The following is a 16082-nucleotide window of genomic DNA, read 5'->3' as shown; positions in this document are numbered from 1 at the left end:
TTTACCTTAGAAGCTGCACCAAGTCATCACAAACCTACAAGAATAAGAGAGGAATTTGATCATTCTTGCCATCCTTTGTGAAGCATCTCTTAAAAGCATTTAATTGGTAATGATAAGCTTGTTCCCCATTACTTTTAAGTAGCGGAATGGTTTGCCTAAAAAAACCCCAACACATAAACCAGACTAACAGTACAATAGTTAAAACATAATATTACTCTAATAATTGGAAGAACAAAGGCTCTGTGAAAGAAGATAAAATTAACAGAAATAGTTTGTTGATAAACCTCTTTCCAGAAAAAAAAAAAACAATGCATCTTAGCCAGCCCAGTTTTTTTTTTATTGGCTGTTACAGTGCTAGAATTCTCTGGGTATGCATTTCCATCCAGCATTCACTGATCAACAGCCCTGTGCTGTTTAAACAGAACAATTTGAAATTCCTGGGCTGACTGCAACTAAAAATAAGGGACAAAGTTAACTTCAAAGTAATGTAATAATTTGGATACTTACTGATAAAAGACAGACTTTATAATCCTGCCCCCCCCCACAGCTTGTTATATCTTTGATCTGAAGGACTGTCTATAACACTTAACAACTGAGGAACATGGTATGTGAACTTCAGGGTGATATTTTGTGGATAATGGAAATTTTGCAAGAAAAACATCCCCACTAGTAGGAATACACAGACTCTTAAAGAAGGCAGAAGGAAAAACAGAATAGCTCCAAGACATCCATTGAGATTACATATTTCCTTAGTAGGAAAATACTTAAAACACCTGTTATTTACTGTACACTGCTAACACTGAGGAGTGAGAATACAAATATTTAGGGGGGATACCACAAAATTTTTGGAAGGTGGGCATGTCAGCTGACTTTTACCATAATATTTAGCACTAGAGTATTTAGTATTTGTAACCGAGTTCTAAGTCTAGGTGAGAGATTCAGATGCCTAAAGAAGTACTTAGTGTCATGTACAGGCTTGCAGGTGTGACAAGACCAAAAGGAAGTCAAAGCCTTTCTGACATGGCAGCTGGAGGCCAGGTGAGAGACTACAAGGAGATGAGAGACAGAAAATTAATTTTACCACAGGAGCTTCTCCAAAGTGAGCCAACTTTACGTCCATCAGACTTCCATCCTTCTCCAGCTGAACTTCTAAATAAAACATCATTGATGTTATGTAGCAGGCAGTCCCACTGGGACTAACATGAACATTAAGTCTGAGGAGAGGAAAAAGAGAAAAAGGGAAAAAAAAAAAAGCTTGTATATCTATAAATTCTGACACATGAAGAAAGGAAATGGGGATAGTTCACTTGATCGTGGGAAGAGACACCAGGGATGCTTCAAAAATAACTCTTCCTTAGCTCAGCTTCTGAAAACGACCCAACCAGGCAATATATTTGTGCTCTGTTCTTTGCATTATCCTGTTGATCTGCTGAAAACTATTAAGCTCAGTCTGCAGCTTTGGGACCTAGGCATTCCTGTCCTCTCTTCACCCAACAACCTCCTCTACAAAAGGCTAAACAAAATAGGCAGTTATGCCAGTTCCAAGTAATACATTTCATTAGAACACCAATTCAAAAATAATATTGTTGACAAGCCATCCAGATGGTATTTCTCACTGGACTTGAGGCCATGCTTGCTCATTTGCATTTATGAATAAACAAACTTACCCTTTTTGTCTGGATAAAGATTCCAATGCATTCATCACAGAAAACATGGATTTAGCTGCAAAAAACAGAAATGCAATTTAATCAGACTGCAGTGAGCAAGAAGTAGAATCAGTTTTATCCTGCTTTAAATGGTATGATTTAGGTAATGAGAAAATAGCGTTGCATTAATGAGTTGTTATTAATGACAACTATTACTCTAGGATTAATAAGTGCTGTGCTGGGTAGAGATTATTCTCAGTATTTAAGAATAGCTATTACCTGAAAGTTTAGCCCAAAAATGAGTCACAAGTCCCTTGTCTCATATCCACCTCTGTGTTTGTACATTTGACCCCTTTGTGCAGAACATCAGCAACAGAAAAGGATGGGGAGATTCCATAGAATGCTAAAAGTACACTTTGAGTTATCCGACAGCTTATTACCATGTAATGTCCTCTCTATCTTCTCCATGCAAGAAAGCAATGGACTGTCTGGAGCATGGCTGACAGGCCTTCGCAGTGGGTTATCCTAGCACATTTGTGAAAACAAGAGACAGACTCCTTAAAATACTAGCTAAGAGACACAGCACAGATTCTCAGTACTACAAAACACTGGTTATTTGTTTTTGTCAAACAGAGGTTTACCTATGATTGTAGTCATCTCTAAAGAGGCAGCACTGAATGGATTTGTGAAAACATTATACCAGATGCCTTTGGAGCAGGGAGCAGCTTTCCATTCCCTTTTCTTTTGAGCTGATCACAAGACATGTTAGCTAATTTCATTGTGATGCTAGAGATAAACTAAGAAAATACTTGTTTGTGTTTTCATTTTAGAAGGATTATGCCTGAGTGAATAGAAGAGATCATTAAGTGCCACAGGTGTACTTGGTTAGAGTATAGTGAAAGTTTCAGCTGAAGACAGGCACTTAAAGTAGCAAGCAAACTCTCCCAGCTTCTCTTCAAGCTCTTGTCTGAAAACTTCTCATACTTCACACTTCAATTCACAGAGAACATTCACTGCTGAAGAGTTTTCACTATGTTCAAATTCAGGACACTGTTTTCAGAGCAAGGCTTGAGTTAAACATTAATAAAAAGAAGCATGAAAACAAATGGGACTTTTTATACTAAGCTCATCTGTTGTGCTCATCTGCTTTTTACAAAGATGATTCTTAAAGTAGCTACTGGAAGGACAGGAAGCCTGGAGTGACTTAAGGTACGTCACAGCAGGAGAAAGTCTAGATAGCAGGTTTCAGACCAGTTTTTAAAAAACAGTATTTTCTCCCAGTCCTATGGGCAATAAATTGTCTTTACATACCATGAATATTGGTAATGAGAATGAATGGAAAATAACCTAAAGTATTAGATAATCAGCACTAACTCCTGAATAGTTAAAATAATGCAAGAAGCAACCCCGAAAGTGTTAAAATTAGTCAGGAAAATTTTTGTATCCATTGTTGTAAGAAAAATCAGGAGCCAGGCTATACTAGGCACCAGGTTTTTGATGGGGTTTTCTTTCGCTTGTTTTTGGGTTGAATTTTTTGTTTGGTTGGCTTCGCTTGTTTATTTTTTACAATCAAGCAGTTTTTTAACTACCTTGACAACCTGCTCTTACACTACATATCCTTCTCACCTAACCTGTGATTCTTACCATGCAAAAATAAACAAGTCTCAGCGTTTCAGTCCACGGCCTTTGTTGGTATTTTAAACACAACTGTTCCATTAAAGCATTTGTAGAAATAGCTGTCACAACACCTGAAAAACACGTCAAAATTCTCTAAATATAATGGCATGTATTTATATTGGCATCTAGAAATGCAGGAGGAAGAAAAATATAAAACCTTGCTAAGGTCATAGATGTTATGCTTCAAAGGAGGAGGTAGAAAGAAAATCTTTTGTTGAATTCTGCACACAAATATCTAATTTCTGTAAGACTTTTGACAGAAAATGGGTAGGGGAGATTTTGTATGGGCAAGTATTCTCAATATGAAATACAGATATGCAGCCCTCTCTTCAGCTTGTTAAACAATTAGACTTTCTTTACCTATGCACAATTTCATATGTGTATTCTTAATAAATACCAAGGCCCTGCTTTGGATTTGAGACATCCAGATTTGTACACCCACCTCGAGCTCATTGTAATTAGAGATAATTTTTTTATGATGAGGGTGTTGAGATATTAGAACAGGTTGCCCAGAGAGGTGGTTTATGCCCCATCTCTGCAAACATTCAAGGCCACGTTGGATGGGGCTCTGAACAACCTGACATAGTTGAAGATGTCCTTGCTCATTGCAAGGAGGTTAGAAGAGATGGCCTTTAAAGGTCCCTTCAAACCCAAACTATCCCATGATTTTGCAGAGGATAATCTCAATGCAGAGGTGCAATGTGTTTTTTGGTGTGTTTTTTTTTCATTGGGACAGAATGAGAATGGGGCCAGGAGAAAGAATGTTTTCGGTCCATCACCTGTCTCCTTATAAATATTCTTTCTGGCCTTACACAGAATCCAGAAGTACAAAAAAAGTTTTTGCTGAGATGTGGTACTTCCATAGCCATTAATTCCATCAGGAATAAACCTGGAGTGAATTTCCTAATACATCTAAGACAGGTAGGAAAACTCCAAAATGATTAACAAGAAATTGAGTCCCTGCAGCCTGCCACCCGCTCTGCTCCGCCCCACAGAACCAGAAGAAATATTACAAAGGGCTTCTAGCAGGCACAAAAGCTGCAAAGAATTGTCCCTTGGAGCACTGCATGGGGAATGTCTACACCATTTGCATACACGAAGGAGGGATAGTGATCAGGCCACCCCAACTAGTTGGAGAAAGGGGAAGCAACAGACCCCCACTAACTCTTGCAAGCACCTTTACTCAGTGACATGCCCCCACTAATGTTCCTACTTACCCATACATTCATGCTGACAGGAAAACTGCAACCCACCCTGTATATCCATTCACACTGTAAGAAATCAAGGCTCCTACTTGTAGCACCTGCACCACAACACCCCAGGTGTGCAGAAGGCTTGCTCTCAAAATAATAGTCCTCAGGTGTCAGTGTTTGAACCTGAGGCTAGATAAGCACAGCAACATCAACTCTGCTACTTTTTAGAAGGCATACCCTATCAGCCATTCTCTTCCACACCTAGGTCTGCAGAGATGGCATAATGTTTGTCCCCATCTTTTCAGAAGGTGTAGTATTCTCAGAAAGAGACTGAGTTTAACTGGCTGAGAAAGGCAGGGGGAGGTATAATAGCAACAATCACTCAGCAAAATAGGCAAGCAATCCATATGGAAGCCTTTAGTCCAGCTCAGAGGTGAAAGGAGTTAAAAAAAAAAAAGGTAATATAGCTATCTCTAATATTTGTGTGTTGTATTTCACAGAATCACAGAATATGCTGAGTTGAAAGGGTCCCACAAGGATCATTGAGTCCAACTCTTAGCCCTGCGCAGGACCATCCCCAAGAGTCATACCATGTGCCTGACAGTATTGTGTAAACACTTCTTGAACTCTCTCAGGCTTGGTGCTGTGACCACTTCCCTGGGGAGCCTGTTCCAGTGCCCAACCACCTTCTAGGTGAAGAACCTTTTTCTAATATCCAACCTAAGCCTCCTCTGAGACAAGTCTGGGCCATTCTCTCATGTTTCGTTGCTGATCACCAGAGAGAAGAGATCAGTGCCTGCCCTTCCTCTTCCCCTCAGGAGGAAGTTGTAGACTGCAATGACGTCTCCCCTCAGTCTCCTCTTCTCCAGGTTGAACAGACCAAGTGACCTCAGCTGTTCCTCATACAGCTTCCCCTCAAGGCCCTTGACCATCTTCATTGCCCTCATTTGGACACTCTCAAACAGCTTAATATCTTTCCTATATTGTGGCACCCAAAACTGCACACAATATTCAAGGTGAGGCCACCCCAGCTCAGAGCAGAGAGGGACAATCCCCTCCCTCAACTGGCTGGTGATGCTTTGCCTGATGCCCCCCAGGATGCAGTTGGCCCTCCTGGCTGCCAGGGCACTGCTGACTCATATTCAACTGGCCATCAACCAGGACCCCCAGGTCCTTTTCCATGGCACTGCTTCCCCAGTCTGTCCATACATCCAGGGTTGCCCCATCCCAGGTGCAGAATCATGCACTTTCCCTTGTTTAACTTCATACGGTTAGTGATTGCCCAGCCCTCTAACAATATTTCTATACTGCTGATTGCCATTAATATACTCGAAAAAACTATTTTTATTGTCCCCCACATTTCTGGCCAGCTTCAACTCCAGCTGAGCTTTGGCTGCATGAATCTTCTCCCTACAGCAGCATCATCTCTGAATAGATATTTGTGTATCGTTTTGTGGCCACCTCATGTTGCTAGTCTGCTTCTACATAGGAATCTACAATGGCAGTGGGAGGTTCAAGGTTTAATCCTGGACCTTTGTATAGGCAGTAGCTTGAAATGTGTTCACTGGGAAATGCCAGGTCTACAGCAAGAAAAGCATGTCTCCTGCATAAACCCTGGGTGGCAGTGTTTCAGGATACCTTTCAGCATACTTTCTGGTATCAGCTGTCACCAGTCATGCAGCACTGCCTGAAATAGTCTCATATCACATAAAAGAGGTGATTTTGGATTTGTATGTAGGAACCTGAGTAGAAACTAAATAGTTCGTTAGCCTCACCAAGATTACAGAAAAAAATAAGCATGGGTCTAGGAATTCCAGAAGTATAAGATACGTGCCAAAAAGTGGGATTTGTCTCCAGACAAGTGTCAAGCACACTACTTAGGGAAAGTCAGTGCAGATGACGGAGTTAAATATGTTTGCATTGCAGCTTTACAAATGTGATCAAGTAAATTAATGATGTAATTCCACGCTTGCGGTAGATCACACTTCCCTAAAATTATTGGCTTGGTTTATACTATTAAATATTCATTATTTTTAAACCTGACATTAACAGTGACTATAGGTATAATCATGAGCTTTACCTGTGACTTGGTGCATGCATTTTAAAACATGTTTTCAGCATTTCTAGGGAGGCATTTTAGCTTAGGTTTGCTTGACCAATGTATTGAAATGTTTTCTGCTGAGCAAGAACATGTGCTATCCCTCATGTAAAACAAGTAGGTTACCTCAGTCCAGATCATGTGAATGGGCATGTGCCCATAAGACATACCACAACTTGGTAGTGTTTAATATTTTTGTGGTATATTTCATAAATGTTTGCCCAGATCCAGAGCTCCTTGGAGTCTCTGTGATCTTGATACTGACTCCAGTGGTTTGATCACGTCCTGAACAAGCAGAAAAGTAAACTATTTGCTGACTCTCTTGAAGAGAACACTTCCAAAATAATGGAAGGAAACATTCCACTGCTTACCTTGTCTGCATAATAGCTGTTCTGCAAATAAACAGCAAACTTGAAGTTTAATTAGTCACGGTCCAGCATGGCTGATAAGCCTAAAACACACTTTAATTTTTAAACACAAAAAAGCCTTTTCCATTGTGCTCAAATGTATGTATTTAGGTAAATAAATCTGCATCATTTTTCCAGGATAGGGACAGTACCAGATTGTCATACAAGACAAATAGTAGCACTTACATAAAATTGTAGCATTGGCTAAAATCGCACATGAGAAACAGCAGCTTAAGGATTGTCAGAAAGTTCCTTGGAATGAGGTGTTGTTCCAGTATTCAGAACCATCATATCAAATTACTGCACTCAAGAGGCGAGTGAAGAGTGATGAATAATTAAAAATGTTCTAATTATAGCTTCTCAGGCATATTAAATACACAAATGTTTAGCTGGCTCATTTCATAGGAAAAAAATCCTGAATGCCCACTGCTCTAGATTACTCTCTCTCTGACCATCAAAAACTGTTCCTGAAAGAATCTTTCATGTGCACAGTGACTAAATAAGTTGTCCCCAGAGAAAATCTTCTCTTGCTCTCAAATAATTGCTGGTTATCTTACCCCTTTTGAAGGGTAAAACTGGTATGCTTCTTCAAGCACCTTTTGAGAAATTAATTATTACTATTTGGCTTATTGTGTCATGGTTTTCCACATCTTGCTAAATTCCTGACTCTAATATGCTTCACAATGCATGTCCTGTGAACATTGTGATTCATACGCAAATAGCATTTTGTAATTTCATAGTTCTAACATTTCTGATGATTTTTTCATTTCACAGAGTGGTAATTTGTTTTTCTTAGAAAGAATCAACATATTTTCCACTCATATTCTTGCATGAATTCAAGCAAACTATTTGTTTCAGTGAAGATACTCTAGATTTACTACAGAACAAGAGAAAGCTTTGCTTACTGTTAATACAGCTTAATGATAGCAGTTTGGAAAATACTCCAAGTATTCCATAATCAGTGCAATACTGGTGTATTTTTTTGTTTCTGGTTTCTTTTGGTGGGCTGGGAGTTGCTCTTTTCTATTAATCTTATATCTAGCCTTGATTTTTTTTTTCATCTGAAGAATAAAAATCAAAATAAATCATCAGCAGTATATCTTCACTGGCCTGCTTCCAGTGGTTTCTTGGAATTGCATCTTTCCAGAAGCCGTCAGCTGAACTGCTGACCAGAGAAAACAGCAGCTACATAACAGCCCACAGTAAGCCTAAATACAGAACTCGGGCCTGGAGCAGTCAGTGAAAACCAGTGGTTCTAGTTAGAATGGCAGGATGTGTAAGAATTGTCGCGCTGATTATGAGATCAGAGGTAAAAATGTGTTCTTTCACAAAGTGCCATAGGATTTTAGAGTGATCAGCAGTGATAGGGCATGTAACTGGAACACAAATAAGTGTTTACCAAAATTGATGAGCATTCAAACAATTCCTTTATCTATCCTAGGTGCTCTTCCATCTAAGGTGGGATAAAACCAGTGCTGCTTAACTTTTATGACCCATAGCTTAGTCTGATATGCTCTATAGTTTAAGACTTTACAACCCATAAATACTACAATATGTTCCGTCATCTTTCCTTCACTCTCTACATCATCTCCACAGTTATGAAGTGTGAATATTTAGTTCCTGAGAGTCACATCAGAATGTTGGTGGCTGTATTTTATTTCACTACAGCCATATAGACTGAGACCGTTTTACTTTATGACTTACTGAATAGCACTTTGGCACTGTAGTCTGAGGCACTTAACACTGGCAGGCTTTGACTGTTTCCTACTCCTTCACTGGAAGTGATTAAGATCCTTCAAAGCCAAAGGCTGTTTAGACAAACAAAAAAAACAGGTCCATAGCAAATGACCATGGATGCAGAAACACATTGACACTGACAGGGCGTATCTCCTCCTCGGGACAGTCAAGATATGGCTAACATGTGATTTCTGCTTGACATTAGCATTATAATTTCCAAGTAGTTCTTGTCTAAGTCTTTTCTCAAAGGCACTAAAACCACGCAACCACGACTTAAATAACTTCATGAATGAACATGCTTCACAAGCACACATTTTCATTTACAAGATTTCATAGGACACCAGAACTGGTATTCATAACTGAACATCTCTCATTTTTCTAAGACTCATTTTTATAACTAAAATCAGGTGTTGTACCATCATTAATGTTCTTTACTGACATCGGTCAACTGAAATCAATGGAACCCATCACTTAAGGGCTGCAACAGCTCTCCTTCAAGATAGAGATAAAGTGAATGCAGCTGATACATAATCTGCACAAAATGGCAGAATTAGTAATATCCCTACTGTGTTGAAGATCCACATTGAAACTGTTATTGTTAGAAGATGGGAAGTGGAGGAGGAGGGGAGGAGAATGGGAGCTTAAGGTTAGTTGAGGAGCTGAAAATAATGAGTACTGAGGTGGTCACTGAGGTAGAGAACAGGTGTAATAGAGAAACAGAATAATTGTGTTTAAAGGAGCTTTCGACAGTATGTCTTAAAACTAACAACACAGGAGCCAGCTTAATTATCTTGCTTTTCTAGACTGGGCTACAGAGAGATGGGGAGAGGAATGGACTCCTGAAGCACTGGCCACAGAACTAGAAACCAAACTGCAACTTACCTGAGTTTGCTCTAGCACATCCCCATCAGAAGTAAGAAGGAAACCTTCAGTGAAAGAAAGAGTTGGGGAAAGGGACTGTAAAAAGACATGGAAAAAGCGTGAAGTATGAAACGATATAAAGTATGAAAAATGGGAGCAAAAGGAAAGGAAGGATACAGAAAGCAGAAAATACATAAAAAGATTAAATAATTATATAGGCAACACTAAGATTAGAAAAAATATTTTTACCTCTTTTTTGTTATTTTCATAACAGAAAAGAGAAATTAATTTAGATCTACTCTGAGCTATTTTAAAACGATTTTGGTTTGGAGATGATTGTTAGGTTTAAGTATTTTGACTGAATATATATCAGGATATGGATTATATAACATCCAGACTAAAAAAAGAAACAGCACTCAGTGGCAAATACTGATTTCAGTAAAGTAGTATGTGGAAAGGGCACATTTTTCAGGAAAGGCAATACCACAAAGGAGCTCAATCCCAATAAATGCCAATTAAAGATGTTACACGAGTGCCATGTAGACAGGTATTCCACATGAAGTAATTTTACATCATTCTATATTGAAGCTAATTAAACTATGAAGACTTGTTGTAAATACACATTCTATTATACATTTTAATGTTTTTATATTTAAGACACTTGGTAATTCATTAATCATATTCTTAAAATGTTTTTGTCTATTTTAATATCTTATGAACCAACTCTGCTGTAACCTTTAGTTCTCAGATTTCTAGATTCCTATTCTACTACTAGAATGATATAATTTCTTCTAGCTCTGTTGAATGACCAGATGAATGACTGCAAACTCATCATTTCTCTTGGATTCCTTGTTATTCAAGTCACTTCAGTGCACTTTCTCTATAGGCACAGTGCACTTCGGTGTGGATTACCTTTCCAAATTGGTAAGAAAGCTGTAAGTGTTAAGCACCATGACTAGCTCAGATAGAATACTAAGAATGTCATTTGGACAGCTAATAGCGCTAAGGAAATGCAAGTATCTTATTACCCAACAGCCTATTACAGTTGTCCCACTATGGGTTTTTTTTAGGGAGTATGCATTTGTTTGCAAGTGTAGAGGTACATGTGTGACAGGTTTGCAGGCAGTCACAGATGATGTGAAGCTCCTAGGAAGCTGATACATTAAGATGTCCTCGCATTGAGCAAGAGTAGCAGGAACAACTGCCCACACAACCTTTGTGTGTGTATTGATTTGTAGCCTTCAGAATCTGTACTGTATTGCATATTTACTCATCTGTGAACACCACAAAAATATTCTCTGGGTTGTATGTGCTGAAAAAGCATAGAGAAAGAAAGACTATGCCTACTTTGTAGAGCTTAACCTCTAAATGTAAAAGGCAGATGAAAGTTGGGATGGGAAATGGAGGAGCTGGCAGAGCAGATTAGTGACACTGTATGCTGTGGTTTAACACAGCAATTAAGCACCTTGCCGCTGCTCACTTGCACCCCTGCAGCAGGATGGGAGGGAGAACTGGAAGGGTAAAAGTGAGAAAGCTCAAGGATTGAGATAAAGACAGTTCAACAGGGAAAGCAAGAGCCGCATACACAAGCAAAGAGAAACGAGGAATTAATTCACCACTTTCCATGGTCAGGCAGGTGTTCGGCAACCTCTAGAACAGCAAAGCTCCACCACATGTAACAGTTACTTGGGAAGAGAAACACCATCACTCCAAAAGTCCCCACTCTTTCTTGTTCTTCTCCCACCTTTTACTGCTGAACATGACACCAGATGGTCTGGGTCATATGGGATATCCCTTTGGTCAGTTGTCCCAGCTGTGCCCCTTCCTAGCTTCTTGTGCATCCCCAGTCTCCTCACTGCTGAGGCAGCATGAGAAGCAGAAAAGGCCTTGAGCCTGTGGCAAGCATCGCTCAGCAACAACTAAAACATCCCTGTGTGTTATCAACACTGTTTTCAGCACAAATCCCAAACATAGCCCCATACTAGCTACTATGAAGAAAATCAACTCCACCCCAGACAAAACCAGAACAGAGTAAAACTGAGATTACTTGAATCCCAATCCAGTAGTCTGTCACCTAAGACCTGAAGCTGTACTGCCTAACAGCAGGCATCAAAATAAGCTTTGTCACATCAGATTCTCCTGCTAGTTTTCAGAACGAAACAGGCACACTCAGAGGGAGATTTGCCCCCTCCAGTATGTGCACCACCCTCTCAAGGCAGCCATCACTCTCTGTTGTGTAAAGTGGGAGCTATCTCCCAAGTCTGCCCTTGGGCATACCAGTTGGGCATACCTCAAGAGTAGCATGTTCTTAAAACCTGACTAGCCCTTCCACAAAAACACAGAAAAGCACAGAGTTACAAACTTGGGAAGTATGAGTATGTTGATAATTAGCCAAGCAATAGTTTAACATATTCTTCACTCATTGTTACTTATGTTTTCTCACAACTGCTACAAACTGAAGGCAGGTAAAAGCTTCTAGCTCTTTCCTTTTTGGGGGTGTGTGCGTGTGTGTGATTCTCCTCAGAATATATGTGGATTTTGGCTGGGTGATTTCTTTTCATCCATTCTGCTACTTAGAAACTCCATTAAATCACAAATACATTTCATGCATCCTTATGTATTGGGTAAAATGTTGTCTAATAAATTCTAATACAGTTGTGCCACCAGCATAAAAGAGAAGAAATTAACCATAATACAAGGAAATCCTACCTCCCTGTATCGATTTCAGTTCAGCAATACTTCACAACACAAAGGCCCACACACCCACAGACCCAGCACATGCCAGGATAATTGATTTGGGGCTCAAATATGAGGGTGCCCTCAAAAACCAGTAAGTGGTTTTGTTCCCTTTCTCTTTTGTCCCTTAGAAAAATGAAGTCTCTCTTACTCTGGAAGATTTATTGAGCTCTTAAAGGAAGAATGGATGATTTATGCATGATAAGGTGGTTTTCCAAAGAATGTGGTTCATTCATCCATGTCAACAGAAATCTAAGATAAAATTACAGTGTTAAATTATGCATACTTTAGGTATACATTGTGTGCTATGAAATGTGTGTTAAAGTAAAGGGAACAAGTATTTTTTGTTCCATGGGAATGGAAGTTGCACATCAATGTTTTTCCCAAAGATTTGGACATGTTTTGTCTGATGTATCCACTGTATCTTTAGCTTTTTAAAATAAGTGAAATTCTTGTATCAGTTGATTTCTTAGCTTTATTAAAGTACATAATGCAAATACTACTAGCACACAATTAATTACATCTCTGCCTAATTACACTTTGTAATTTTTCCCTGCAAGTATTTTACATGCAGAGCTGTACTGGCACATATGCTAATACATAACAAAAGACAACCACTACCTACATCCTTAGAGCCACATTGCAAATGTCTACAGTACTGCCTGTAGGGTTTTAGGTACCCAGGTTGCATTTAAACACCAGAGAGCAGGGAGCAATTCAAACCTGTTGCTGCCTTGGGCTGTGAACCCCTAAGTTCCTACGCAGTCAGAAGAGTGAAATAGCTACAACACCTACTCTCCTCTGACAGGTTGCACTCGCACACTGATGAACCAGAGCCACACCCTAAAACATCACAGGTGCTGCAGAGATGCTCTCACTGTGGTGACTTGTTAGCAATTGAATAGGAATTCTTAATGTAATGCATTTTCATGGAAATACTTCTGTTAGTTTAAAGAGCTCATTTTTTCCACTTGGGTTAGGCAAGGTGCCAGGGGACACTTCCAAGCAAAAGATGAAGGGTATACTATAAACTCGTTTTAATTGCATTATGATATGCAACCTAAGCAACAAAATAAAAATTCAAAATAAAATTACATTTGTTGTCTTCAGATAGCTCTACAAGGGAGATCAAAAGGACAAAGGCCACATCCAGGCCACAAGTAGCATGGTGCAAAATGGGGAGCAAAGTCCCTCCCACTGTAAGTGAAGAGCAGGTTTGAGACCACCTGATGAAACTGAATAGCCACAAGTCCATGGGGCCTGATGAGATGCTTCCCAGGGGCCTGAGGGAACTGGCTGATGTTGTTGCCAAGCCACTCTCCATCATATATGAAAAATCCTGGCAGTCAGGTGAAGTCCTCAGTGCCTGAAGAAAGGGAAACACTGCTCCTATTTTTAAAAAGGGGAGAAAGGAGGCTGGATGTATATATTGGAGACCCTCATCCCTGTGGCTGGGAAGACTGTGGAGCAGATCCTCATGCAAGCAATGTTAAGCACGTATGAGACAAAGAGCTGATCCAAGGCAGCCAGGACAGCTTCACTAAGGGCAAATTGTTCCTGACCAATCTGGTGGCCTTCTATGATGGAGTGACTACAGCAGTCGACAAGGGAAGATTATCACCTATCCAGACCTCTGTAAGGCCTTTGACCTGGTCCCACATGACATCATTATCTCCAAATTGGAGAGACATGGATTTGATTGATGGACTATTTGGTGGATAAGGAATTGGCTGGATGGATGCAGAGAGAGAATTGTGGCTCTGTGTCCAGATGGAGGCCAGTGAAGAGTGGTGTTCCTCATGGCTCTGTCTTGGGACTGGTGCTCTTTAATTTATCAGTGACACAGAAAGTGGGATTGAGTGCACCCTCAGCAAGTTTGCATATGACATGAAGCTGAGTAGTGCATTTGGCACAACAGATGGAAAGATGCCATCTAGGGGGATAAGCTTAAGAGGTGGGCCCGTAGGAACCTCATGAAGTTCAAAAAGTACAAGTGCAAGATGCTGCACCTGGGCTGGGGCAATCCCAGACATGAGTCCAGACTGGGAGAACAATCCACTGAGAGCAGCCCTATGGAGAAGGACTTGGGGTTTTCAAGGATGAAAAGCTGGACATGAGCCAACAGTGTGTGCTCGCTCAGAAGACCAATGGTATCTGGGGCTGCATCAAAAGAGGACTGGCCAGCAGGTCGAGGGAGGTGATTGTCACTCTCTACTCTTCCCTCATGACACACCACCTGGAGTGCTGTGTCCAGGTCTGGATTCCTCAGCACAGGAAGGACATCCATTGACTGTAGAAACAAGTCCAAAGGAGGGCAACCAAGATGATTAGAGGGATGAAGCACCTCTCCTATGAGGAAAGGCTGAGAGATTTGGGGTTGTTCATTACAGAGAAGAGAAAGCTCTGGGGAGATCTCATTGCAGCCTTCCACTACTTAAAAGGGGCTTATAAAAGAGAGAGCGATGTTTTACACAGGGAGATAGTGATAAGACAAGGGGAAATGGTTATAAACTAAGAAAGAAAATTCAGATTAGCTCTTACAAAAAATTCTTTATTGTGAGGGTGGTGAGGCATAGGAACAGGTGGCCCAGAGATGAAGTGGATGCCCCATCCCTGGAAGTGTTCAAGGCCTGGTTGGATGGGGCCCTGAGCAACATGTTCTAATGGGTGAAGTAATTGCCCATGGCAAGGGTGTTGGAACTAGATGATCCTTAAGGTCCCTGCCAACTATTCTATGCATAGGGGCATTTCCAGAGTGAAAGAGGTTCTAGCAATGTCCTGGTAAACCACACTGTATGTCTTACAGGGCGAAGGTTGTTTTGGACTAGCTCTAGTATTGAAGGAACAAGGAAGTACTGAATGGCTGCACATATCAGCATTAATGAGACCTTAACTATAACTCACCCACTCTTCCAATGGAAGAGTTCTGGAATATGTAGTAAGAACTAATACAGTGTAGAGATACTCAAAGGGCTGCAGAAGTTGGGCCAGGATTTCTTGAGGACTCCTGAATCATCATGTGCACAGGATCATGCAAAGACTCTTCCAACCTTTTCATGGCCTCATGAAAAGTCTATTCATAGCTGGAATGCAAACTTTTCCCTGTCACAAAATATCAAAAACATTTTGTGTCTTCTTTTGGCTGTTTGGTTGACTCAATGTTACCAGCTTTCCTTTCCTTCTGTCCTTTTTTCTCCCTCTCCATTTAACAGAATCCAACATTTCTTTAAGTAAATGATTGTATTTGGTATTTTTATCAGAATGATTTGCATCTGGAATTTGCAAAAATTAGCTCATACTGAAATGTGAGGCCAATGAAACTAAATCCTAAAGGGATATGTACTAAACACTGACTAAATGTCCAAGATATCAAAAACTGCAGAAAACAGCACAGAGAAAAACAATGAAGATTTTAAAGTGCACCTGCTTTGCAAACAGAGTGCAATGGCTGGATGAGGTGAACATTGAGATCGAAGTTTTCCATCTGAAGTGATAAAATCTGGAATTTCCAAACTTGGAAACTACCTTCAGCCCAGTAATTATGTGGAAGAGGGGAGCCTTCAAAATAATTTGTATTGTCTGTGAATATTGCAGTTACAGCCTGAGAGCCAAAGACTCAAAATGAGCAGCCAATTTCGATATTATGCTTAGGTTCCATTACATCACTTACGTCATGAGTTTAAATCATGATGTGTTTGCACAAAGCTCCCATTTATGTTCATGATTT

At 40.1% G+C, this 16082-nt stretch overlaps 1 protein-coding gene across 10 annotated transcripts in view; it reads right to left on the bottom strand.

Annotated features, from left to right (window-relative positions):
• LOC113964066 (mediator of RNA polymerase II transcription subunit 1-like) overlaps positions 1-16027 on the bottom strand; it is a 32278-nt gene extending 16251 nt beyond the window's left edge. For 9 of the 10 annotated variants that reach the window (XM_027675858.1, XM_027675862.1, XM_027675867.1 and 6 more), the window contains exons 1-6: positions 15260-16027; positions 3291-3394; positions 2087-2171; positions 1668-1722; positions 1082-1214; positions 6-34 (exon numbers count right to left, since the gene is read on the bottom strand). In XM_027675858.1, the coding sequence (XP_027531659.1) occupies positions 6-34; positions 1082-1214; positions 1668-1722; positions 2087-2171; positions 3291-3362 (374 nt within the window). In that variant the 5' untranslated portion in view covers positions 3363-3394; positions 15260-16027. The remainder of the gene's footprint in view (positions 1-5; positions 35-1081; positions 1215-1667; positions 1723-2086; positions 2172-3290; positions 3395-15259) is intronic. The other variant, XM_027675859.1, reaches the window with a different exon arrangement.
• Between the last annotated feature and the right edge of the window lie 55 nt (positions 16028-16082).

Source organism: Neopelma chrysocephalum, unplaced genomic scaffold, assembly GCF_003984885.1.
Source record: "Neopelma chrysocephalum unplaced genomic scaffold, ASM398488v2 Primary Assembly neopelma1_26, whole genome shotgun sequence".
Taxonomy (NCBI): domain Eukaryota; kingdom Metazoa; phylum Chordata; class Aves; order Passeriformes; family Pipridae; genus Neopelma; species Neopelma chrysocephalum.
Note: the sequence above shows the minus strand (reverse complement) of the source record. Positions and strands in the feature narration are given on the sequence as shown.